General features: G+C 35.7%; 1 protein-coding gene across 4 annotated transcripts; it reads left to right on the top strand.

Annotated features, from left to right (window-relative positions):
- Positions 1-256: 256 nt before the first annotated feature.
- LOC101445693 (killer cell lectin-like receptor subfamily B member 1B allele B) lies at positions 257-27065 on the top strand. 4 transcript variants are annotated; one of them, XM_058282782.2, is made up of 6 exons: positions 257-527; positions 10286-10372; positions 12200-12298; positions 17583-17752; positions 22042-22151; positions 22725-27065. In XM_058282782.2, the coding sequence occupies exons 1-6, from the start codon at positions 452-454 to the stop codon at positions 22840-22842; spliced, it is 660 nt and encodes a 219-aa protein (XP_058138765.1). In that variant the 5' UTR covers positions 257-451; the 3' UTR covers positions 22843-27065. The 4 variants fall into 4 exon arrangements, with proteins under 4 accessions (XP_058138765.1, XP_058138766.1, XP_004451240.1 ...); XM_004451183.5 differs by lacking the exon at positions 257-527 and adding an exon at positions 4531-4635; XM_004451182.4 differs by lacking the exon at positions 257-527 and adding an exon at positions 5415-5783.
- Positions 27066-27513: the final 448 nt, after the last annotated feature.

Below are 27513 nucleotides of genomic sequence, written 5' to 3'. Positions count from 1 at the left end.
AACTGTCTGACATTCTTTATGTAAGATTACAAACCTAACATTTTTTAAACGATGACAACAAAATTAAAGCATCCATAAACATAAACTCACAATGTCTGTAATCTAATCTGATATTATCTAAGAAGCCAAGAAGCAGGAAATGTGAATGATGCCAAGAAAAAATAAGTAAACAGAGGGAGCAGAAGTGGATCAAGCAATTGGGTGCCCAACTCCCACATGGGAGGTCCCAAGTTCAGTTTCCGATGCCTCCTAAAGAAATGAGCAGATGCCACAACCAGTTAGACGCTGCAACCAGCAGGCACTGCAACCAGCAGATACCACAGATCCACATGCAACAGATGCCACAACCAGCAGACACTGCAGACCTGCAATCAGTATATGCCACAACCGCTGCAACAAGCAGACACCACAACCAGCAGATGCTACAGCCAGCAGATGATACAACCAGCAGATGATACAACCAGCAGATGATGTAACCAGCAGGGAGTGGAAGTGGATCAAGTGGTTGGACACTGACCTCACACATGGTAGGTCCCAGGTTTGGTTTCTGGTGCATCCTAATGAAGATGAACAGACAGACGAGGGGGCCATGGTGGGGAATAAAAATAATTATTTTTAAAAATCATCTATTTAAAAAAAGTAAACAGACCCTGAAATAACAAGAGTTAGTATGTGGGGAAACTGGAATACTCATGCATTGCTGCTTGAGATGTAAAATGGTAAAGTACTTGGAAAACATTCAGTAATTTCCTCAGAAGACTAAACATAGAGTTATCATATGACCCAGTAATTCCAATCATAGGTATATACCCAAAAGAAAACTTATTCAAACAGTAACTTGTATATAAAAATTCATAATAGCAATATTCAAAATATAGAAAAAGTGGAAACGACCCAAAGTCCATTAACTGATAAATGGGTGAATAAAATTTAAACTATCCATACAGTAGAATATTATTCTTTTATTTAAAAAATAAAGTACACATACATGCTACAACATGGAAGAACCTTGAAAACATTACGGTAAGTGAAAGAAGTCAGCCATAAAAGACCACATATTGCATGATTCTCAGAATTCAAACAGAATATATATAAACTGTCCATGACAGCAAATGGAGATAGAAAGTGGCAGCCATTAATGACAGAAGGCAGTGGATGATATGTGACTGCTAATAGGTTTGGGATTTATTTTGAGGGTGATAAAAATGTTCTAGAAATAGAAAGTGGTAATTGTTGCCCAACCTTGTGAATATACTAAAAACCACTGAATTGTACACTTTAAAAGTGGTAATTTTGTGGCATGTAAATTATATCTCATTTTAAAATGCCATATAACAAATAATACAACTGGTTGACCCCAGTAATTTCACTCTGGGAGGAACTTTCTCGTCCATTCTTCTCCTAAAATCATTTGTGAATATTTCCCATCTGGGATTAGCAGCATACTTTTTAGTGTTTCAAATTAGAGATGATAGGAAATACACTATTGGTTAAGTGAGCAAAGACCCAATGTTCCCTTGGTTCTAGGACTTTATGGAAAAATTCATGTAAAATTTCAGAAATCTACGCTATATTTGATTTCTGAGATTTTCTTAGACCTGAAACCAAAGTCAAGAATCTTGTTCAGCTGAGGTGGCTGTAACTTTTCAGGCAGACTATTATCACAGAAGATGTTTGGGAAGTATCTGGAAGAATGACTCTTTTCTCAGCTCCCTGACACCTCCTTAGACTCAATCTGTCTCCACTTTGTTATTAAGTATGTTTCTTTGTTCAGGCCAACTTTTTTGCAGTGGTGAATAATTTGTTTCTTAAGTCTTAATGAATACAGGAATATATGATCTTTGAATTGCTAGGTGCAGGCAGTTATATTTCTTAGACGGCTTCTATGTTTACTTTTTTCTTTCAAGGGGTCCAACTTGGTTGCAGCACCTCCATTATTCTCAAGATTATAGGGAAGTCTACCCAGTATGAAACTAACATTTTACTTTCTTTTTTGATCTCTAGCTGATTACTCTGTGTTTCTAAATTGGTCTAGAATCCAAGATTAAGAATGATGAGTGATTATATTTTATTACAACTCATCTTATGTAGCAATATTTAAATTTTTGATAAATCAAAAATGTCTTCAACAAAGGGTAAAAAATCAGCTCATAGAAATGGAGAAATGACATTTGAACTGGCCATGAATGAGAAATCAGTTACAGGAAGAAACAGTTATCAGCTAACATGAAAGAATAAGCACAGACTTTAATCTGAAACAGTACATTGTGTGTGCACAGATCAGTAGGCATAGCTGAAACATAAAATGTAAAAATGTTAGTAGTGGAGGTAAATTAGGAAAGTTTGTTGAGATATAAAAAGCATAACCTTGCAAAAATATCTAATAAGTCACTCCTGCTTCTGTGGATCGGCTTGTGAGGGCATGGCCTTGCAGGAAGATATCAAATGAATAACTTCTGCCCCATTTCTGTAAATCAGCCCGTGAAAACATGGTCTAGTAGAAAAATATGAGTGACTCCCCCCCTCCCCACTTCTGTGAATCAGCCTGCAACCTTACAGCTGCGTTCTGCTTCGGTAACCCTGCTTGTAAAACTTTGCCAAGCAACAAATTAGCCAATGAGCAAAAGTTATGATGACCCCACCTGAAATTCTGTATAAACTATGAACACCGAAAAACGGGGCTCAGAATTTGGAGATTGACTCTCCTCTGGGTCCGCACATAATAAAACTCGTCATCCATCTCTGTGGAGTGCCTGTTTTGGGTCTTTCTGTGATTCAGAACTCCTGGCTTTGCTGCAACTAGCTAATTGGGGCAAGATCATGAAACAGCTTAAATGCCAAGGTGTAGTCTAACAAGTATGTGTTAAGCAAAGAGGAGTCATTGCTGTCTTTTAATTAAGGGAGTAATAACATGAGAACTCTTCTTTACAAAAGTTTGTCTTGTCCTATGCAGAGTAGGAAGAGGCAGAACAAAAGGAAAACCAGCTAAAGGCTATCCGAATATTCCTTGCAAAAAGCCGAAAATTATGAAAGCTGTAGAAACTGTTAATGGGGAAAATAAAGATCCTCCAAACTGGATAATCAGGACCTTCTTTTAAGCAAGCAATTTCATTTAAATTTTATTTGGAAAGAGAATAGAGATGAGATTCCCTAATCCAGAGGTAGCTGATATGATCTCTGCTATGGAAATAAGGAAACAACTGCAAAAGATGTTGAAGAACAAGAATAAGTAGACTTTGGGAAGTGACAAATAGGGGGATACAAAAGAGAGGTTTTAACCCTGAGTTTCTGGAAAGGTGGTGGGGCCACCAAAACAAAGAGGGCACACAGTGGAAGAAGAGGGAAAATGTGGTTACTTTTGATTATTTTGGGTTTGAGCCCTGGAAAGCAGGTAGAAATGAGACCTTGCTCCAGGAAGTTGGGCAGCATTGAGGATTCAGTCTGGAATCCATGCACAGTAAAGAAATTACGAACCTCAGTATTAAAGGTAGTCCAATAAAGGAGCATATTTTAAATGCCTATTAGCCCATTAATTAGTAGTACTATCTAACAATGACAACTAAATAGCATCATATTTGAATAACCAATGTTTAAATCAACATTTAAAACATTATGGCCTAAGAATGTTTTCAGCAAATTCGAGAATCACTATAATCACAAAATTTTCCTCATAAAATGCAGCGACCCGACTAAATATTTAGGCTACTCTTTCACATCTTTACCAATGAATATTTGATTAGTCTAGACCACTTAACCAAGCAATTTTACAACTCACATTATCTTGCTATCAAGCACATTCTATTTGGGTTATTTGATAACATTTTAAATATTCCATTATTGAATTTATCTGAAGGTTGATTTTATGTAGAATGTTCTTCCTGGCTAAGTGAGCCCTACCCACAAGTATCATGGCATTCATTCAAAGTCATATCTCAGCAAAATTACCAATTACTATATAACACAGACTCTTGATCATCTGGGAGTGGGGGGAGAGGAAAATTAATATTAAATGTGTAAGCACCCAAGATTCATTACATACTTTATAAAAGTCTCCCACATGCTATTAGCTTTTTCCTTTTTATATAGCTAGATCATCTATCAAATTTTTTTGTATACACTAACTGATTTGGTAATTCAAAACATAGTTACTGAGTGTCTATTAAGTTTCAGGCATAAACTGAGTAAGGGAAATGAGAATAATAAAATATGATTCTTGCTCTTCAAGTGCTGGGCTTTGGACTCAGTTTGATATGAGTTCAAATCCTCGCTCTTAAACTTACTGTTAAGATCATGTGCAAATAATATAACTTCTTATAACTTCTTAAAGCCAGGTTTCACATATAAAATGCTGATCAAAATGCAGAAGTTATTTTCTAGTTATCTATAAAGTTTTAACCCAGAAAAGAGGAAGTATCACAGCAACCTCAAGTGATCACACCCAGAGTGAGAAATCTTATGGTAGTCACTGAAGGACTCCTAAGTTACAGAATACCAAGGTCTGTTCTCTAAGATTTTTCAATTTAGCTTAAGTCCGTTGGATATTTTGGGGCGTAGGGGTGCCTGCTGGTTAGACAATTGTGTACAATGTGTTGTCCTGGATGCTGAGGAAACCAACTCTCATATGCAGAAATCCAAGTAAGCCATTGGTTATAAGCTAACAACTTCTACCCTCCTAAATATTTGGCATTTCTTAATTGTCTTACCAGAATTTCACAAACTTTTAGATTTTCTCCTCAGTTATTAACCCTCTGCATATTCTAGCCTTCAGTTTCCTGTACTTTGCTTCATGAATGGCCACATCTCTTTACAATCCATCTTCTGGGAATTTGCTGAGTTTTTTTCATAAAACCCCAATCCTTTCATTGTTGTTATTATTGTTTTGGACTTACACAATTTTATTCCTTTAGTATAATTCTAGTGAAGTTTTAGAAGAAACAGGAGATTTAAAAAGTCAATGCTTAAGATATTGTATTTAATGGGAAATATCTATGTAAACCTCTTTAAAATTAGGTTTATTTGCCTTTATGATTAAACTTGAATTATTTTGGCAGAGCGTTATTTCTATTTCTTCAATATAATTGTGTAGTTTGGAAGTCCTCTGCATTATCCATGCTTTCCTCAGTTTAATCTTAGCGCACATGAAGGAAAGAATAGCTTTTTAGAGAACTTCTAAATATTATCTCACTAAGCACAATGCATTTTGAGATAAACATAAAAGAATCAGTACCTTTCTATACATCCATAACAAAATCCCTCCTTCTTCCTTACCCCTTCCCAAATTGCTATTCTGTATTGAAAGAAATGCTCTATGGTCAGAACTTCTGCCAGAAAATTTATGTTTGAACTAAAAGAGGAAGTGGTTGGCAGAATAAGAAGACGAGGTATCTTCTGTGGTATCAATACAACAAGTCAAAGTTATTCCAAATTTAGAAAGAGAACTAAATGAAGAGCTAGAATTCACTGCATGGATATTAGTTTTCTTCTGTATTTCCTGCAAGTATTCAAAAGGTTGTCAACCTTAGTTGATAAGACAGATCACATCGTTTTTGTCATCACTTGCCAAAGAGGAAGTCCTTCAAGTTGGAGAAGCAGAAGGAAAACTTCTATCTCAATTTGCTTACCAGAAGTTTGTTTGTAGAGCCACAGGACTCTCTTGAGAATAACGCTATTTGTGGTCTTCTCCCCCTTTTTAATACGTGCAATGGCTGGGGAGATAGTCTATGCTGATATTAAAACTGTTCAGACTTCCTCTCCAAAACATTCATCTCTCCTTCAGAGAACTGGTAAGTGGGATTTAGGGCTCCCTTGAGAATTAATATTCTACTTTTAATTTCCTTTATTTCTGTCCTTAGGTCTGTAATTGTTTTAGTGGAAATTGCTAGGAGACTGAGTTCAGAGCAAAATTTATTGAATTTAAGTATCAGACTGTTTTTAATGAAGCAAATTGTTCATAAAGCTTAATTGTAACATTAGGTTGAATATGTAAAACTTTGTTTTTGGTTTTCATAGCCTCCTCTTCTTTATTTTTCTATTGGAAACATTCATACTCATGGAGTGAATTCTATACTCATAACCCCTTCTGCCCTAGAGCTTTATCCACACCCATTAAATCAGTCCTTTAATATAGTGTGATTAATTCATTTACATTGAGGCAAATAACATGAAATGTTAGTATTTTATTTCATGAAGTTTAGAATTAATGACTTTCTGAGAAACAGAATATTTTTTAAATGGAGAGGAATATGACTAGAGTTGACATTGTTCCTTAATCTCATAAAACCACTCCCTGGTTGAAATATTTTCAACTGTGAAATCTTTTCAATTTCCTGGACCATTAGGGAAAAATCTTCGCAATGTTGCAACTCTGTTCTTTCCTCTAGGGTAAGAATGCTATTGTATATAATAAAAGCTATATAAAGTATTTAAATAATCTGAAGTCTGCTCTTTTCACTTACCCTTGTTCAGTGAATCTGATATTTTGATTTTCTATATTTCCGAAGTGTAAACTTCTCTATTTTAAAAATTTGAAATGCTATCAGTTATCAAATGAATCTGATATGTGTTTTTTCTTTGGTTTCAAGAGAAAATTATTATTTTTGAACCCCACCGCTCTAACTTGCCCAAAACAGCATAATCTGCTTTCTTTTCTCCCTAGAGTGGACACTTTCCTTTCCTATGAGATGAAACAATTTAATTGAAAAAATAACTTGAACTAGAGCTACATTCTTATTCATAAAAATAAAACAATATTCATGCAATGAGTTCATTTTTCCAGATGTTATTTTAACTCAGTTCAAGCAGCAAAATCAGTGTTTTAGATTCTGCAATCCAGGGTTTGAGTTCCTTTCTATTGATGGATAGGACTCTAATTCCTTCATGGTTTAGGAATTTGAAGACTATATCTTTATGTGATTTCATCCAATGATCTAATGTCATAAATGAAAATACATAAGCACATAAAGATTAAATTATCTACCCATAATCATACTTATGATCTAGAGTTGGGAGAAGTCAAATCTGCTGTTGCTCTTTCTCTGTATATTTCTAGTATTGGGTAGGTGCAGCATTTCCTCTGATGTGCCATATCAGTGTGTACTGAAACAGTTATTTGAAATATTTGGTTATCATGTCTTACCAAGGCTTACATATGACTATCCATGACCTTTCTCTTCTAACTACCTCTCTTTCATTTAATATGATCTGGCCATTGTCCTTCTCTTTGTTCCTTAAAATTACCATAATTTCCCATTCCAGAACCTTTATGTGGAATCATTTTCCCTGATCTTTTAATCCTTGTATTTCCAGCACCTCAGGCACAATTAAATACATACAGGTAAGCAATAAATGTTTGCTGAGTGGATTAATCTATAAGTGGATAAATAAATGAATGGATATCATTAGATATTCAATAAATATTGTAGATTAACTGGTTCTCTGAGACATAATATGTCACCAAGAAACTGAACAGTGTATTGGTGAGTCAGTGTGATTCCACTGAGAATATCCCTGGCTAAGATACAGAAATTCATGCTTTGCTTAAGTGTTACCAGAAGGGCCTAAAAGAATTACCTACTCCATCTTATGCAGGTCCTTTCATAAAATCCTGATGATTTATTATCCCAAGTGTTATGGCTCATAATCTAAGTTTTCATATTAGAAATGTGTAAAGGAATATAAATACATCCTTCTTGGGATTGTTTCGACTCCCACAATTTCAATTGTTTTACATGATAAATGAAAATATATGGACTTTGTTCCAAATGTTTTGAGAATTATCTAATTCAAGAATTTAAAATATTCCCATTAAAGATGTTTTAATTAGTTATAATAATTTAACATATAACAAAGAACTCTCTCATAATATTCCACCAAATAAACATTCATTTCAATCATCGTTGATATTTGATTTGGTATTTCAATATCAGTTATTTTTAGTACTTTCTCAGTATATTGTATGATGTGTGTATATAAAATACATGTGTGTGTATATACATATATAAGTCACATACATAAATGGAATTGTTATATCATAATTATTTTATTTTATTTTATTTTTTTTTTTAATTTTTTTATTTTTTATTGACTTTGTAATAATATTACATTAAAAATATATATGTGAGGTCCCATTCAACCCCACCCCCCCACCCCCCCTCTCCCCCCCCCCAACAACACTCGTTCCCATCATCATGACACATCCATTGGATTTGGTAAGTACATCTTTGGGCACCTCTGCACCTCATATACATTGGTTCACATCATGGCCCATACTCTCCTCCATTCCATCAAGTGGGCCCTGTGAGGATTTACAATGTCCGGTGATTACCTCTGAAGCACCATCCAGGGCAGCTCCATGTCCCGAAGACGCCTCCACCTCTCATCTCTTCCTGCCTTTCCCCATACCCTTTGTCCATTATGTCCACTTTTCCCAATCCAATGCCACCTCTTCTATGTGGACACTGGATTGGTTGTGTCCATTGCACCTTTATGTCAAGAGGAGGCTCAGATTCCACCTGGATGCTGGATGCAATCCTCCCATTTTCAGTTGTAATCACTCTAGGCTCCATGGTGTGGTGGTTGTCCTTCTTCACCTCCATCTTAGCTGAGTGTGGTAAGTCCAATAAATCAGATTGTAGGTGCTGGAGTCTGTTGAGGCTCAGGATCTGGCTATCACATTGTCAGTCCAGAGATTCAAATCCCCTAAATATATCTTAAACCCCAACATTAACTGCACCTCCAGCACATTAGCATGAAAGTCTTATGAAGGGAGATCCCATCTGAGTCCAGATTCATCACACATAAACACCATTTCCAAAGAGGGGCCATCTGCCCTGGTAGTTAACCCCATCGGCCATGACCATAACTCCCATGGGTCTCTTTAGCCCTCAAAGGAACCAATATCTGGGGGTTGTATCTGCTTTATCTGTCTCTCTGACTCTGCTCAGTTGTGCATGAGGGCAAACCTTCTGCCAGCCTCCAGACTCTTTTTTAGAAACTCGTAGCCATATAAACTCATTTCTCCTTTCCATTTCCCCCTTACTTTAGGTCAAACAGCATTTTAAAGTCATGGTATTTTATGTAGACATGGATATTCTGCTGATCCGCATTGAACCTTCCGTATAAGGTCATTTTCCAGTTGCATCATCAGTTGGTAGTTGATAGTGGTCCCTCGTTGCCAGGGAGGCTCATCCCCGGGTGTCATGTCCCACGCTGGGGGGAAGGCATTGCATTTACATGCTGAGTTTGGCTTCGAGACTGGCCAAATTTGAGTAACATGAAGGCTGACAGAAGGAAATTCCCAGGCACAAAGTTTGGAGACGGTTGCCTTCAACTGTCAGCCCAAAGCTGAAAACATAAGCTTCTTTATTTAATTATTATCTTTTGAGTACACCAAAGGCATCAAGATACTGTGGGTATTGAACATGGCTCTGATTTTGTAGTCAAGAGACCTTAGATCTTATCACATATGTGCTGTCATGTAACTATAATTATGGGCTCAAAATTCCTCACTTTAAAAACATGGGTACTAGGGAGTAGATGTGGCTCAAGTGGTTGAGTGCCTGCTTCCCGCATAGGAGGTTCTGAGTTCCGTTCCCGGTGCCTCCTTAAGAACAAAAACAAAGCAAAACAAACAACAAACAAAAATAACAACTCAGGGGAGCTGATTTGACTCTGTGGTTGAGTGCCAACTTCCCATATATGATGTCCCAGGTTCATTCCCCTGCCCCAGTACCTCAAAAACAAAAAAAAACAAACAAACAAAACCACACACTCACATGCAAAAATCATGGGAGTTGGACAAGATAATACCTGAAATTACTTGTATCTTAAAATGTATGTTTCTATGAAATGTCATTTATATTTCACAGGAAATAGGTGCATTACATAAGAAAAGGGACCAAAAAATTAGTTCAGTCCCAATAGGGGGTGTTGTCAATTAGTCATATAAAAACCTAGAGTTGCAGAGAATGGATCATTAGTAAGATAAATACTGGGGTATATGCGCTGTGAACCCACTAGGAATAATTTATATCCATTCATAGTTTTATAAATCCCCCTGCACTGCACACAAACAGTATAGCCAAACATGTGAGTCTGTATTATTGCAAATGAAAGAAAAGAAGGTACTGTGACTAAAGGAGCTGGGTATATATATTTCAAAGAAAAGTAATACAGGAGCATTATAACCTATAACTGAGAAAGTTTTCCAGCCTTCTCCTACTTCATTATGAAAGACTCAAAGAAATTATCTGCCAGCCTTACTAGTGACATCTATCCAATTTTATAGATTCTTACCATTATGGAATTTTCCAGAAAGTTGGATGTGCAGTGATCATCATACTTGTGCTAATAGTAATTGTGCTGAGTATTTATGGTAAGTAATTAGCAATTCTATTCATTATTCCCAAGTATTCTCTGATAATCTGGTGTAATTTTCTTTGCTCTTCAAGAGGTTCCTAAACAATACAGCACAGCTTCATGCAGAAAGTGTGAAATTTGATGCAAAATTAAAATTAGTGATTTTCTGTAATATTTCAGCATGGTGATATATATTATGGAGTAATCTCATTTATACGGGAAAAAGATGTCAAGGTCAAATGTGTATTTTATGATTAAGATCAAACGATGCATTGTGCTGTTCCCCAAACATAGTGAGTGGGATATATATTCAAAAGTTGCTCTGGAAGCATCTTCACTTGAAACCATATTAAATTACATGTATAAAGTATGTTTGGGTGTAAACTTTTTTGCATTAGCTGCCTCCGGTCATCATTATTCTTGTATCCATAGATGGGAATTTTGCCTAAAATCAATCAATTCAATCAAGCATTTAAAATTATACTTGCATACTTGGGAAATAGCTGAAATTTACCCAAGTATTTAGTTGGTAATTATTTTAATTTTTTGTTGAATAAATTCTTGGAGAAAAATGCTTCAAGAATAGCTATAGAACAAAGGTAATCTACAGAGTTTACATAATCCAAGGAATGCAGACTTTCAGATTAAATCAAATCCTAGAACAGGCCAATGCAGTAACTGCATATGTCACTGTACTCTTATGAATAGCATTAGTAATTGGAAGTAAATAGACAAGGGTCATAGAATTCTGGAACTAGAAATCAGCAAGGCCAAATCTCTAGGTTTGAAGAGCAATCTGAAGCCCAGAGGCATTAAGTAGTCTAGTCAATGGCCTAATCCGGGCTATTAAAATAGCAAACACACATTAAGCATAAGAAGGTATTAGCATAAATACCTCTGCTATCTTTCTTTTTTATGTTAAAATACATAGATTTGTGTTACAAAAAAAGAAAATGTAGTTTGCTACTAAAATATATTTTGTACTAGAATACATGTGTTTCTAGTATAGATTTTTAAGAATAAACTGTCTCTTTAAAAAGTGTATCTGTGAGGCAACAATATGTAGGATTTAAAGGCCTGGACCCTCTTGGGCCAGAGTGCCAGTTTTCAAGTCCCAGCATGTAGATTGTAAGGATTATATTATATTATACATCAATATAAAATACTACAGATTATATTTTAATTCATTAACTGAATTAAATACATAATAAGTATAGCACCATGGGTCAATGCCTGACACATGGCAAGCACTATATACTAACTTTTATTACGGTTGTTTATTTTGTTTTATATGATCAATACTAATTGTGTAATACACTATCATGAGGTTATAAATTAATAAAAATAGCTTCAGTTAAATGTCCAATAGAAAGCAGAAAAACTACTCGGGGTTAACCCCATGTTTACTATATGTAGCATTTGCTCACAGGATCTCAAAAGGAACACAATTGAGCACCAAAGTCAAAACACCTAAAAACCCTTTCCATGAAACAGCTGACACCTGATTCACAGAAACTCAATAAGCATAAACTATCCAAATGGGTCTTATATTCAGAGTTGGTTATTTTGTGCTTATTAAAATAAACATGAAAGCTCTAGGGAAATACTCAAGAGAGTATCCTTCTGTTCCCAAGTCATATTTTTCCAATTCTCCTAAAGGTAGCATAAATAAGCTTAAGAGTGCAAAGGTAACTCCATCTCCTTGAAAAATGTTGTTTTCCTCCTCTATTTTAATCATTTAACTTATAATGGAATTTCCACATTTTTAAACTTGACAGAGTCACTAGAACCCTGGTTTTGTGCTTTGAATTTAAATATGAAACTATGTTTCTTCTTCCATTAGTCTTCCAATTAAACTCTGCAAGACATACTGAAGCAAATAATGAATCAATAAAGAAAGTCTGCACTGGAGAAAATAAATCTGGAACAAACAGCTCAATAGGTAAAATGATTTTGTATTGCCTAATTCCTGTGTAACCAAGCATGGACAACAGTATTGGTTTTCCTTGATTATCTGAATACAGGAAAGACTGCTCTACTTCTATAGATGATTGTTTTCCAGGGACCCATTACAGTCTAAGCAAAAAATGTTCAGGGATCCATGGCAAAATAAGAAAAATTATATAGTGAGGTTTTAAATATATATATAGTGAGTCTTAAATGAGTGTGTAACATAATCTCACTGAAATAATTCCATTTTATGCATTTTTTAAAATTTGGGGAATGTGCAGGGTATGGTTAAAGCATCTTTTCTCTTAAAAAATAATGTTCATAGCAGATTGATTTTTGTCCATTTTTAAACTATTATTGCATGTAAAAATTTTAAAGCAAATCTTTTTTTTTAAGATTTATTTTATTTATTTCTCTCCCCTCCTTAATGCAAATCTTATGTTAGTCTTTCAGTTGTTCACTCTTCTGAACTTTTAAAAGTTACAGAAACATCCATTTAGATGATCTTTCTGTTTTCTTAAATTATTTGTTTTCAATATGTTGAATTTTAATTCTGCCTTGAAAAACTATACACACCTTTTGTCTTTTGAATATCCAAATATAATTCTATTAGAAAGACTTAACCATGTCCATACTATAGACTATTCAAATTCTGGGAATTTCTTAACACATTGAAATCAGATTTTGATGTTTCCAAGTCCCTTTAACCACTATATGAAAATTATAACTATCTCACTCAACTTACCTTATTTCCCTTTAACCAATGTGGTTATGAGGGCAAACTTTGTGGGGCATTATCTCTAAACCAAAAGCATTTTTTTGTATGCCATCTACCCATGACACAGAGGAGCAATAAATGAAGCTCTAGCTTTGAATACTGTCAGAACTGTGTTCCAATGTTCATTCTGTTGCTGTAGATGTACAGGGCACCTCTCCTGAAGTCGTACATTTCAATTCATTTGGAAAGTATATCAAAACTGAATTTGGTTGGTGTTAATAAAATAATCAACTAAATTTCGACTATCTAAAGTAAAACTTAAATGGATCTATTCAGCCAACACTCCTACTTCTTTCCCTACCATTACTCTCTTTCTGGGATTTAAATTACATGTGTATTAAGACCTTTTCTTTCTTATCCTCCTTTTCACTTAACCCTCATTTTGTCCATATGACTGCCCATTTATGCTGAATTCTGGGAAATGATTTCAGATATCTTTCAGTCACAAATTCCTTCTCCTGAATCTAATCTGCTCTTTAACCCATTCAATGACTTTCTAATTTTAATGATTATAGTTTCCAATTCTGAAGGACTCCTTTTTTTCAAATGTGTTTGGTAGCTTTTGATGGTTTCTTGTTATTTAGTCATTTTTTATTTCTTTTATTCCTTAAAATAATTTAAACATTGTTATTCATAATACATATGATTATTTAAATATCCCTCAAATTCTCAAGATTGAGGAAGGAAAAAACATAAGGGGAGAATGCAACTATGGACCAATGTAGACATTATTATTGTAGTAATAGAAAAATTGTAACATTGATATAAAGACAGTGGCCACCACGGGTTCTGAAGGGAAGATAGGTGGAACTTGGGGCATTTTGGGGACATGAGAATTGTTCTGCATGATACTGCAATGATAGATACAGGCCATTATGCATTTTGTCAAACCTACGAAAATATGCAGTACAAAGTGTAAATCATAATGTCAGCAGCAGTGCTTCAATACTTGTTCATCAATTGTAAAAAATGTACCACTCTAATGAAAGATGTTATTAGTAGGGGGAAATATAATGAGGGGAGTATAGGACTCCCCTATATTTTCGATGTAACTTTTCTATAAAAAAGCTTCTTTAGAAATAAAGTTAAAAATCAAATAAATAAATAAATAAATAAAAATTCCTCTGATCAGATCTGCTTTTTGTATTTTCTGCTAACATATTGGCTTGTTTTCTAAAGTATTCTATGATTTTTAAAAATTTAATTGATATCAGTTGATGGGATTTCCAAGAGGCAAATTAAAGATGTGTCTTTCATAGATGAGTTGCCTTTTCATCAGTAAGAACTAAGGGGGAAGCTACCCACTTGGGTGGTCTGTTCTGAGGCTCTTTTGAAGACCCCAGGCTAATGAAGGAGTCTCAGATTCACTCCACTGCCTTTCACGAACCCGACTTCTGTTAGGATCCTGGCACTGAGAGCATTAGCCTTGAGGGCTACCTGCCTTTTGGAACTCATTTACCCAGTCAGTGCTTCCCACTCCACTTTCAGCTCTGTGTCCCCCTCTTTAGAAATTCCCCTTTTTTCATACAAGCTAAGAAATGATTTAGAATATTTTTATCTAATTCTTGTGGGTTCTAACTGTCTTGTTTTGAAAGTGTCTTTCAAAGCAAGGTTTTCTCAACAGTCTGTGTCCTGACATGCTAGTGAATCATGAAATTGCTTAGTTGTATAGATCTGGGTTGCTAATTGGTAGATCATAAGTAGACTATGTTTTATTTATCTTGGTCTTATATATATATATATATGTGACCTAAAAAATCTTTGGGAAACACTGCTTTAAAGTGTCTAGTCACAAAATTAGCACTTACTTGACATTAACATGCATAGTACTTGGAAAATATTTTCATTAGGTGCATTATACCAATCTTTTAAGAAAGAACTTAAATCTAGGCAAGCATGTAGACTTAATATTATAAGTAAGGCCAAAGATCTTTTGGAGATATCTTTATGCTTTTAGGGTTATCCAGATATTTACCATATTTGGCGGTACTTCTTTGAATATCCATATTTCCATTCAGAAACATTTCCCTTCAGCCTGAAAAGCTCCCTTTAGCAATTGTTGTTGTGACCATCTGCTATCAGTAGATTCATTTAGTTTTCTATTATCTGAATATATTTCAATTTTGCCATGACACTTTCACTAGATATAGAATGCTTGGTGGAAATTTTTTTTTTCTTCAGCAATTTAAAGATATTTATACTATATTCTAGCTTCCATATTTGGTGATGAAAATAAGGGGTTTGGGAATAGTTGTTTCCTTGCAGGTAATACGTAATTTTTCTCTGACTACTTTTAAGATTTCTTTCTGTCTTTGGTTCTAAGTATTTTGAATATTGTATTCCTACAGGTGATTTTCATTATATTTATCCTGCATAGGGGCTGATGGACTCCTTGAAAACATAAATATACAAATTTAAACAATTTGGGAAATTTTCAGCCATTATCTTTTCAAATATTTTTGTTTGCCTTGTTCTTTCGGTCCTCTAATTCTGGGACTACAGTTTCATGCATGTTAAACATTTTAATGCTCCACAAGTCCTTGAAGCTCTGTATATATTTCCCAAACATTTTCCCTCTGTTATTCATATTGGACAAGTTCAAGTTCTCTGACCCAGTTGTTTGGTTGTTGTTTTTGTTTTGTTTTTGCCAATTCCCTGCTTTTAAGCCTATCCACTGAAATTCTGTATATCAGATATTGTATCATATATCTCAGTTACAGAATTTCACGTGGTTCCTCTTTTATACTCTCTATTTCTGAGCTGACGAGTATATTTTGTTTATATCCTTGAGCATAGTTATAACACTTGCCTTACAATATTTTCCTGCTGATCCCAACATGTGCATCACCTGTATTAAATGACCTTCCTCTTATACTTGGTCGTATTTTCCTGTTTTTCCTAAGTCAAGTAATTTGAGATTGTATCCCAGACATTGTGAAATTAATATTGAGAAGTTTATGGATTCTAATATATCTCTTCAAAAAGTGCTGATTTTCCTATTTTAACTGGCAATTTAGTTTGATTGGACTGAAATTGAAATCCCTATTTTTTGGGCAACAGTTCAATCTCAGTTCACTTTTTAAAAATCCATAGCTATAGTCTAGCTTTTACATGCATCAGCCAGGAACTTAGAAAGAATTTATATGCCAAACATAAATTCACCCCCACCCTATGTTTTCTCCTTTATGAGATTCATTCTTTATTTTTTAACATCTGTAATTGCTCTAAACTCTGTCCTCTAGATATTCACCATAGAAAGATTACAGATTGTCTATTGAAGATTTATTCCCATCTACATGACACCAACTTTGACCTATCCTATCTGAAGCTAGCAATTTTTAAAATGGGACACTTGGTCCTTGCCAAACATTCTTCTAAGTGTCAGCTGCCCTCTAGAATTTGCCTGCTTCTGTTCACTCTTCGGTGCCTTCAAGTGCCTCTGTGTGTGTGTGTGTAAAGAATGTATATTTGAGGGGACACTAAATTATTGGTCCATCTAAGACACTGATGCACCAACTTCTAAACCTGCTGGAAAATATTATAAATTAGAACTATAAATTCCCAACATATTTTTGCATGTCAACATCATTTTGTGTATGGGGAGATCAACCTAACTGATGCCGGGCCACCTATTACACATTTTGCGTAAGAAAAACTATTCCTGTGTGATACATGTGACACACAGATCCAAAATTTCTGGTGCCTTTAGTGGACCATTAATTAAAATCTCTAATGTATAGATTGCTTGTAAAACTTTGAGCTCCCTGAGGTTTGCATGTTCATTGTTTTATCCTAAAGTCTGGTGCTACCTGGATGATAAAGAGTATGATTTTTTCATTCAAAAAAAGTTTATTGAAATATATCATTCATACATGACATACATAAACAATAAGTGTATAGTAAAAGTTGTGAACCTGCAACACAAACATGCATATCATCATAAAGGACTCCCATACATCACCCCGCCACCAACATCTTATATTGTTATCAAACATTTATTAAAAACTATGAAAGGGCATCATCAAAATACTTCTACTAACTATAACCAATATCTTAAATTTGGTGTATTTTCCCCCCAATCCAACCGAATATTGATACCTTGTATTACAGATATGTATATATATAACAATTGTACTACAATTGTTATAGTTCATAAGCATTCTCATATTTGTTCAGATGACAGCAAAACTGCGTTGAAAACGGGAGCCCCTGACTGTACACTTTCGATGGATTATACAAAGCATGGGACAGTATAAAAGACTATGATATATTTTTAAAGAAAATAAATGAAAGAAAGAGCAAGTAAATGAATATATGTGGTTGTAATTCTATTTATCTCTATTTTGTTTTCATCTCTACCTTGGGAAAAAAGCACATACTTTTGTCAAAGAAAGCTTACAGCATAATTTAAATCATTTTTTGAGAGCCTTTATTCAGGGTCATTTTCAGGGAGATAGATTTGAGAGTCTTTTAATTAATTATCTTTTTTTCGTCTCAGATTCATCCAATCGTTTCACTGCCAATCAATCATGCCCCTCTAAAGACTGGAAGTTGCATGAAGGGAAATGTTATTGGGTTTCTGAAACTAAGAATTCTTGGAAAGAAAGTCAAGCTGACTGTGCCATGAAAAATTCACTTCTCTTTGTGATTCGGGACTTCATTGATATGGTGAGATATTAATGTGGTGATTGTAAGCATCTGTCCCATTTTAAATGAAATTACTTGTGCTACATATTGGGCATCTTCTCATAACTGCATAAATATTGGCTGAATGAATTAATGGTTCATGATTAATAATCAATTAATAATCAATTAATAATCATGAATACATGATTATTTTAGGCTCTTTTTTTAACTTGGGGGTGAGGAGTTCATTGGTCGTATACACCTAAGTTTTTCTCCACAATGGATCCCTACTTCTTACCACAGTCCGCTGTTAAGTGGAAGAGTTTGAAAGTCTTATCTCCTCTCCCATTTTCACTGAAATGCTCATAAAGACTGCAGTCAGATACTATGGCAACTGAAGTTAAGGATGGCATTGTGAAAAAGGAAAACGAAGTAGTCTTTCTCACTTAGATTTAGTTCTTCTTAGAGGAGAAATATTATTTAGCTACTCTGGCTTAATTTAAATAGAAGTTTCACTACATGAAAGTTGGATACTACTTCTAGCCTCTAATTGATAAGACCAATATAGGTGCTAATTGGCAAGCATCAAATAAGGATTCTCAGCATGAGCTATAGGGTGTTACAGCCTGAGCTCTAACACCCTACAGCAGAGAGTGAAATGTCAAAGTCTCAGTTTCTGAAAACCCAATGCCTAGCAGTGCTTCACCATCCTAGTTGAACATCTGCCATCTGGAGGGATTTAAAATGCGGCTGTTGAGATTTCTGAGGGGGAGAAAAAAAACCTTCTGAGTTTCACAGAAACCAACAGTAACAAGAAAAACAAAAAGAGCAGTAAACCATCTCCCATATAACCAGGAAACAGTAATAACTCCAAATATCAAACTGTAAGACTCTGTCATATGTGATGAAATATGAACCAAATCCAAGATGAAATCAACAACCAATAGATATCTTTCTTCTCTTTGAGGTAAATTTTAATGGACAGGAAGGAAAAGCTAGGATCAACTACAAAGCTTCTAACAGGAATGTTCTGAAAGGAATACACAGTAAATCACTGTATGTAGAAACAGTGCAGTGAAGGAGTTTAGTAAGAGCACCATATGTTCCCTGCTCACCTGCCAAGGGAAGAATGCCGAAAGCCGAGAAGGCATGTCTCCAGAGCAGAAACAAACTGGGTTGTGAAGAAAGGCAGTCTGAGGCAAAACATATTGTTTAAAATGTTCCTTTGTACGTATGCATTAAAATACACATAACATAAAACTTACCATTTTAACCGTTTTAAGTGTATAATTCAGAGTCATAATTAATTACATTTACAATGTTATGTAACCATCACCACTATCTATTCCCAGAACTATTTCATCACCAACAAAAACTCTGTACTCATGAAGCAATAACTGCCAATTCCCCTTTCCCATAGCCCCTACTAACTTCTAATCTGTTTTTTATCTGTGTGAATTTGCCTATACTGAATAGTTCATAAAAGTGGAATCATACAATTTTTATCCTTTTGTTTCTGGCTTCTTTCATATAGCATAATGTTTTCGATGTCCACACATATTGTAGCAGGTGTGGGAACATCATTCCTTTTTATGGATGAATGATACTTCATTGTATGAATGTGCTATATTTTGTCTATCCATTCATTTGCTGGTGGACACTTGGGTTGTTTGCAGTTTTTGGTTACTGTAAAAAATACTGTTAGAGACATTGGCATACAAGTATCAGAGTCTCTGTTTTCAATTATTTTGCATATGTCTAGAGGTAGAATATGTGAGTCATATGGTAATTCTATATTTAACTTTTTGAGAAACTGACTACTTTTTTCACAGCAGCTGTTTCATTTTGCATTACCACCAGCAACGTATGAAGGTTCCAGTTTATTCACATCCTCACTAACACTTGTTATTTTCCTTTTCTAAAATCCTTTCATTCTAATAATATGGTGTATTAATTGATTGATTTTCTTATTTTGAAACATTCTTGAATTCCTGGGATAAATCCCACGTGCTCATGGTGTATAATCCTTGTATTATACTGTTGGATTTGACTTGCTAGTATTTTGTAGCTGATTTTTGCATCTATGTTTTTACTGAATGAGCTGGAAACAAGTGGAGACTGCCCAACTAGCAGAAGTCAATGAAGGGGATTTTTCCTAAATGAGTTGTACCATATCAGACCCAGTGTGAGCCCAGAAAAGAAGGCAAGGGCCTTTCTAGAGACTGTGGAGAGATGAGGGAAGACGTCTGTCTTAGACATTAGAAACTGAGATTCTTCACCTTCCTTTTGGAGAATTTAAGATAAGCCTTCCGAGAGGGTAGTTTTCAGGGAAAGCTTGCATGAATGCCAAGTCAATGACTAAAATAGGAGCATTTCATGCTCCACGTTTCTGATGTTCCATGTGGGTCAGGAACCTAGAGTTGCCTATTACACCATTTTGCTGATGTCACTCCTTTGGTCTCTGAGACATATTAAAATGGAAACTTAACTCCTCCCTTTCAGCTTACATTTCTTTACATTATTCCAAGTAAATAAATGGGCCAGATGTAATCATTCCTTTTTAAGGGTAAATAAGAATCTAAAGGGAATCTTTGCTGTATTAAGAAGACTTCATTGGAAATGGATGCGGGCTGAGTGCAGGGTAGTGAAAGAGGATGCCGTCCCTACAGGCTGCAGAAGTTGGGGAAGTCCACACCCTCTTGCAGCCTCTTTCTCTATAAATCTGACCAGACTCTCACAACAAAAACTGAAAGGAACAGAGGAAAATGTCCTCTGTGGACGCACACCTCTGAGGAAAAATAGCAGCAATGAAGTGGCATGAACTCCTACCCAGACTCTTCGCCCCCTGCCCCTCCTCTCGCCTGTGGAACAAAGTCCTTCAAGTAGCAGAGCAGAAGGGCAACACTGATGCCCTCAGGGAATGTGTGAAACATCATTGCATGTGGCACAGGGTCAGGATAAAACATCATTGCAGGTGGGAAAGGGTCCGTCCTGTGGGAGGGGGAGGAATACACAACTGAACCCACTACTAACCCGGTGGAGAACTGAGGGCACCCACGCAAGACTGAAGCACAACAGAACAACAGAGACTTCTGCCCTCCAAAGCGTCCAGCTACCAAGCTAACTAGTTCCAGATAAGTAAAAAAGATTCTGCTGGGAGACAGACAGGAGAGGAACAAGACTGTGCGAAGAGATCCCCTCTCCTGCACAGTGCGAAAGGAGAACTAAAATTCTCGGATTCAGTGGCTATTCCTCGAACAAATAAGCCCTACTCTAAAAACCAAGTATCATTACGGGTATTGGAAGCCTGTGGAGCACTGAGGATAACCAGATCAAACGAATCTCAAAGCCAGTCCAATTCGTAACTCCTCCCAGTCACTGATTGTTAAACAATGCCAATTTTAAACTGTTAAAACCTTTTAAAAAATCTTCCTTAGGATAGATGCAAGAGATTCTCTCTTGCACAATTGTCTATGTTTCTATGGGTTTCAAGTCATACCCTCGTTGGCAGGGGGCTACCCTTGTCTACCTGTTTGGGTCATCACCATGTCCACACAGCAGTCAGCAGGAAGAGAAGAAAATGATGAATGGAAGGGTATGTCCTTCCTTTGAGTGCATGGTTCAGAATTTCATTATGACTTCTGTTCTAGTCATCAGTCAGAATTAGTTCATTTTGTCATGGGAGAGTAGGAAATATAGTCTTTATTATGCTTACCCAGAATACATTATGGCAGCAATACTACATGAAAAGAAGAAAAAATATATTTGGTAACTGAACAATTTTTGCTACCGCAGCTCACACAGTGCTTTCTTTCTACAATTTTCTCTGCATGTTCTCTTTCTTCAAGATATTATTTCACACTTGTATTTGATGGTAGTGGCTGTTATTTTTGTACTGAGCACTTATTTGCATTTGTTTACCAACATTATTTAATAAAACAACTCTTTGAGATAGGTATTATTACATGAATTTTAGAGATTGAAAAAAATAAAAACAGAAGTAAAAAGACTTAATAACTCACCCAAGGATGCACAAAGATCAATGACAGAGTTAGGACTCAAATTAGGCATTTCTCACTCCTGCGTACCTTCTTCTATATATCTAGCCCTGTTTCAGCAATCATCACACTGTATTGCAATTGTCTGATGACTTATCTCTTCTCTTCCCTTACACTATGATGTATTGGAAAATAGGATTTTATGCCTTACTCACCTGTTTATTCTCGGCTTCTAGCCCAGAGCCAAACACAAAACAGCTGTTCCTGAGATATTTTTGTGATATCTGTTAGAATCACTCTGTTGTTTCAAATCACCTATTCTTTTCCCTCTAGAGTTTCCTGTGGCTGCACTTAAATACTTCAAGCTTTTATTGGATGGGTTTGAGTCGTACAACTGAAAAATTATGGATCTGGACAGACAACAGCTCTTTTGATGTAAATCTGTGAGTTCACTGAATTTTAACTTTCTGTGATTCGAGGCCCTAATTATATGATGAATTTGGGTTGTCTAGTAGTGTTGGGCATGAACTGAGTGAACAGATACAAATTTCCTGACTGGCTCTTCATATAAAATGGACCACACACAAAACCTCACTGTATCTGCTTAGAAGATGTATGTGTGGCACAGGATTTGCCACTGCTGACATTTTACCATTTTATCTAAGAGATAAATTGGTGAGTTGAGTCTACAAAATTAAATAAGGTTCTGTTCCTTTCTGACAGTGGTCAATACTTTCATAAGTTAAAAAAATTCAGAAATATATTCTAGCATTACCTGTATTAATCTCAAACTAATAGATATTATTTAATATTAACTCTTCTGGAAGAGGTTATGGGGAATAGAATTCAGGATGGGAAGTGTTACTTTATCATATTATTGTGTACTGTTTAAAGTGTTTCAGTGATCATATTTTCATTTTAAAATTAGAAAATATTAACTAAGGGCCTCTTTAGCCTCTGGGTACATGTATATTTTCAAGGCTGGTGTGAAGATGCCATTTTCTTTCTTTCTACAGGTTTCCAATAAAAGAATACACTCCACAGACCCGGGGCATGAAATGTGCCCTGCTGTCTCGTAAAGAGATTAGTGTAGAAAATTGTGAGAAAAAAAATCAATGGATTTGTAGACTCTAATCCCCTCTGCAGAAGATCAGTCTCCATTTCTATGACTGAAAGACAAGTAATGAAGTTCAAGATCAGATCACAGAAAACCCAATGTTGCATATGTTCTAGAGAACTCCGTGCGTGTGTATATTTTCATTTATGATGTGCATAGGTATAGTGCTACTTCTCAGAGGTGTGGGAACTGTGCTATAGAGGATATAAATGTAATAGGAAATGAGAAGCTATGATGAATATTTAAAAATGTTTTGCGTCTGAATCAAAGCAGTTATTCATTCATCACCCTCTCCCTTTTTCTTCATTTTGTATTTTTAGAACTTCAGTCTTTTTATCTTCTCTACATTTTCCCTCTAAATAGCCTTAGCTAATCCCATCCATTCCCATGGTTTCAGTTACCACCTACAAAGCAATGCATATCAAATTTGTATCTCTACCTCTGATCTTTTCCTGATCACCAGGCCTGTATATCATACTGCCTAATTGAAATATCCAATCTCAAATCTCAAAGGGACTTCAAATTCAACATATAGAAATGAAAACAATTCTTTAACTTTCCTCACAAAAAGAATCATGTTCTAGGGCTCCATATCTCAGTAAATGGCAAGGCCATCCAAGAAAGTTATGCAATCTAGAAACCGACCTGTCCTCTTGACATCACTCTATCTCTCACTTCTGCATTTCCCCTCATTCTTCTCCAGTCCACATTTCCCCCAAATCTTACTGTCTTTTTAAAAAAACTCTCAAATGTGTCATTTTTCTCTCCATCACCATTTCTGTAACCTTGATACAAAGTGACTAATAACTGCAATAATAAGGTCTTCCTGTTCCACTCTCTTACTCCATTCCTGAAGCCTGTGTTATTTTTAAAAGATATTTTGACAGTATAATCCTCTTATTGAAAATGCTTCAGTGTCTTCCTTAGAATAATACCAAAATCCAAAACATGGTCTAGAAATCCTGTTAAGTCTAACCTTCGCTTACATACTAAGTCTCTTCCTGAACCAAACTCACCCTTGCTGTCAGCACCACAACTACATTATACTCATGATAGGTATTCAAATTTACCACAACGCCTTTGCAGTAGTTGTTCTCTACACTTTGAATTCTCTTTCCTCCTATATTAGTCAGCCAAAAGAGTACTGATGCAAAATACCAAAAATCAGTTGGCTTTTATAAAGGGAATTTATTTGGGGTAGAAGCTTACAGATGCCAGGCCATAAAGGGTAAGTTATTTCCCTTACCAAGGTCCCTTGCCACATGTTGGAGCAAGATGGCTGCTGAAGCCTGCAAGGGTTCAGCCTTCCTGTTCCTCTTAAGGCTTTGTGGTCCCAGCTTCTTCCAATATCAGCTGTAGGCTGGGGTAAGTCTTGTCTCTTTCCTCTTTCCAGACTCAGCTGCTCAGGTCTCTCCACAAGGCCAGCTGTAGACTATCAGGCTAACGGGTTCGTCTCTCCTCATGGGGCCTCTGCCCCTCTAACAGAGCCTTCTCTACTTCCACTCACATATCTGCTTCTCTGTGTATCGACTTCCTGGGGCTCCAAAATCAAAACTCTAACTTTCTCCTCTGTCATGTCATTTTCTCTGTGAGTCCCTCCCACCCACCAAAGGGTAGGGATTCAACATCCTACTGACATGGCCCAATCAAAGACTTAATCATGATTTAATCAAGTAAAAGTGAAACCTCTGAATCCAATCCAATCCAATATGCCCAGAGGACCAGACCAGTTCACAAACACAATCAATACCTATTTTTGGAATTCATAAACAATATCTCTTCTCCCTGCTCCATCAACTTAAATTCCAACATTCTCTATATCTCAGTTCAATTTTTTGTAACCTTTCTTTAAGATCCATGGCAAAGTCAAATCCCTTTATCCTAAGTTTCCCTCCCTGGCATTTATCACATTTTTCGTCTTGCATATACCAGTCTTTGAGTGAATCTTTATAAATATCATCCACTCTTACTTGATTGTAAATTGCAGGAGGGCCCTATGGCTATTTCTATTTTTGAATTCCCAGCACCTTTTAAAGTGCCTACCATGTAGTAGGTGCTCAATAAATTATTTAGTGCATTCATTTTTCTCTAAAGTTGTCAAAGTAAATACTGATATGTGGCTGGAGAGAAAAGGTGCAAAAGTAACAACAGACTCAACAATGGAGGTCTAATTGGTGAGTCACAGTGTGTCAAAGGAAAACTGAAATATATGTGTACCTGGGTTACTGATACCTAAAGTGAATCCAGAGTTTAATGAAGTGTTAAGGGCTTCAGAGATAAATTTTGCCAAAAATTCAATGTTATGTTTATGTTAACTCTTCATAGAGATTATATCCTTACAATTATTTTTATACAACATATGGTAACACAAAAAAACACCTTACATCTGGCAAGTTGGTCTCTTTCTATAGATTGATGAGTAAAATATTCATACCATGGCATGCTGACCCTGCATACTAGCAAAAAATCCTTTCTTTCATTTTATGGACATAATATTTTCATAAAACTATACAAATATTTAATGAATTTATTTTCAAACAAAACCATTAGACAACACAGAGATACTACAAAGGACAATAATCAGCAATGATTTACTCTGTAGAGGGGACAGACACCAGAACACTGTCAGAGTTGTGGACCTGAAGGGTATCGGGAATGAAAGATAAAGAGAGATTGGGTTCAGGGGATCTGAGAGCATTGAAGCCTCAAGCTCATCAGACAAGTTTATTAATATCAGAGGCTTCTTTATATACCCCAAGCAATCATGAGAACCAGCAACTATTCTAGCTAACTATTCCCATTACCTCATTCTTGAAAACACAATGCACAGTGGATAAGATAGTAACTAAAGTCCAAGATGTTCTATTATGTTATAGAAACAAATATACTCATAAATCTTGTTGCCCAGGTTACTCGTACCATCAAGTCTGGGTTCTGCCAGAATGTTATGTTTCCTGGAGAGATTAGCCACCTGCACGTATATCTCTAGGGACCGCATGACCCAGTGGTCAGAAAGTAACTTGCTACTATGGAAACAACACACCTTTGTTTCCCACATTTCCCCCTTTTTGTTTTAGTCAGGGTGGCTGTGCCTGTCTTAGGTTGCCCTCCTCTGAGAGTCTTACCCGTCCTTGACTGCCAGCCAAGCACTCTGACCATGGGGAACTATATCAGATTTTTTGCAAGTACCAAATTATTAGCTTGTCCCATCACATCAACATGGTGCAGTCTTCGGCATACTTCTCGTCCCAGGCAAGCAACAATAATGAGCCACAAGATTAACACACAAAGTTCTATTCTTAATGCTGATAAAAATTGTTGAGACTTCCACCAATTTACTGGATTAAACTTATTGAAATGAGAAATCAAATCGTTAAAGATATCCTTATCTTCAGCTACATAAATCTGAGACATTTCTAATATCTTTTTTTTTGTAATTCTTCTATTTCTAATGACATATTACCTTTATGACCTATCAAATGATTTTTAATCTTTTCCCAATTAAGCATAGAGTTATTATAAGCAAGTGGAGTAATACAAAAGTTACTTTCCTTCCTATCACATTTCAATCCCCTAAGTAGATTTAAGTTATATGCTTGATCTCTAAGATGTAAAACTACTGATTCTAAATAATCAACTCTACTGTTTAATTCTCCATTAATATATTATTAACTATGCCATAAATCACTAGCATTCTTATGCCAATCATGCATGTATTGTTGAGTCTGCACCATCTCATGCAAGGTCACTGTAGCTGTAGTAGCAACTGCAATGACACCAATCAGTCCTAATATGCCAGTTATTTTCAGTCCCACAAATCACTTTGAGCATTTCAGGATTTCGTGAGCTATTTGGAACAGCAGTTGACTCTCAGGTGATGATTGCCAAATTCGGTTCAGTCACACTGGGATCCATATTCCCCGCTGACTTCAAGCCATTGTAATGAAATCTCCATTCTGTAAAATGTTCTCAGACAAACAAATATGCAAGATTTTCTGACCACAAACACATAAGGATCTCTTATACATGATTGAAAATGATGAATTTTATCTAAATGCAGATATTGACCATTCTTACTATTATTCCCAATCTGTTCTATAGTAGGAGCTATTCCTAAAAAAAACTGTCCACAAATTCTTCTGTTTATGTATAGATGTAATGTTACACCATGGAGAAGAGATCCATTTCCCTTTATATTTCCAAACACTATTATTTTTAATAAAAATTATTTTCATCCAAATCAAGGGATTCATGAAAAGGATATTGCATATTACTAATTTGCTGTCCTTTACTATTTAGACCATACCAAATAAATCTGCCATTATATGGAGAGTGCCCTAATGGGCACTATTCCATAGGAATCATTAAAAACGACTGACCCTCTTCCTATATGGCACTCTTGCCATCCTTTTTTATCCCTACTGTCTTTTTGCGGACAATCATAAGTAGGATTTTTGGTCATGATAAAATTGTAAGAGGGAAATAAAGTCACAATAGACTGAGTATTATTATTTTCAAATATAATCATGGTCCGATTTTTAACATACATACAGGAGGGATGGTTACCAATGCATAAAGGTTGATAATCAAATGGTAATACGAGATTATAGATTCTTTGTCCTTCCTCATGGGGTTTAATTGGTAACCGATCATCAATTGGTCCAGAAAATATATGGGTCTTATTCAGA

The sequence above is a fragment of the Dasypus novemcinctus genome, chromosome 20 (assembly GCF_030445035.2).
Source record: "Dasypus novemcinctus isolate mDasNov1 chromosome 20, mDasNov1.1.hap2, whole genome shotgun sequence".
NCBI lineage: Eukaryota > Metazoa > Chordata > Mammalia > Cingulata > Dasypodidae > Dasypus > Dasypus novemcinctus.
The sequence above is the reverse complement of the archived record's forward strand: the minus strand, read 5'-3'. Positions and strand labels throughout refer to the sequence as shown.

What these genes read in the sequence shown, in the direction of transcription:
- LOC101445693 (XM_004451182.4), top strand. Translation starts at nt 5,702, where the DNA reads ATGGCTGGGGAGATAGTCTATGCTGATATTAAAACTGTTCAGACTTCC. An exon ending in TTCGGGACTTCATTGATATG is followed by an intron (nt 17,753 to 22,041) that starts GTGAGATATTAA and finishes TTTTCCCTCTAG; the next exon opens with AGTTTCCTGTGGCTGCACTT. An exon ending in AGCTCTTTTGATGTAAATCT is followed by an intron (nt 22,152 to 22,724) that starts GTGAGTTCACTG and finishes TTCTTTCTACAG; the next exon opens with GTTTCCAATAAAAGAATACA.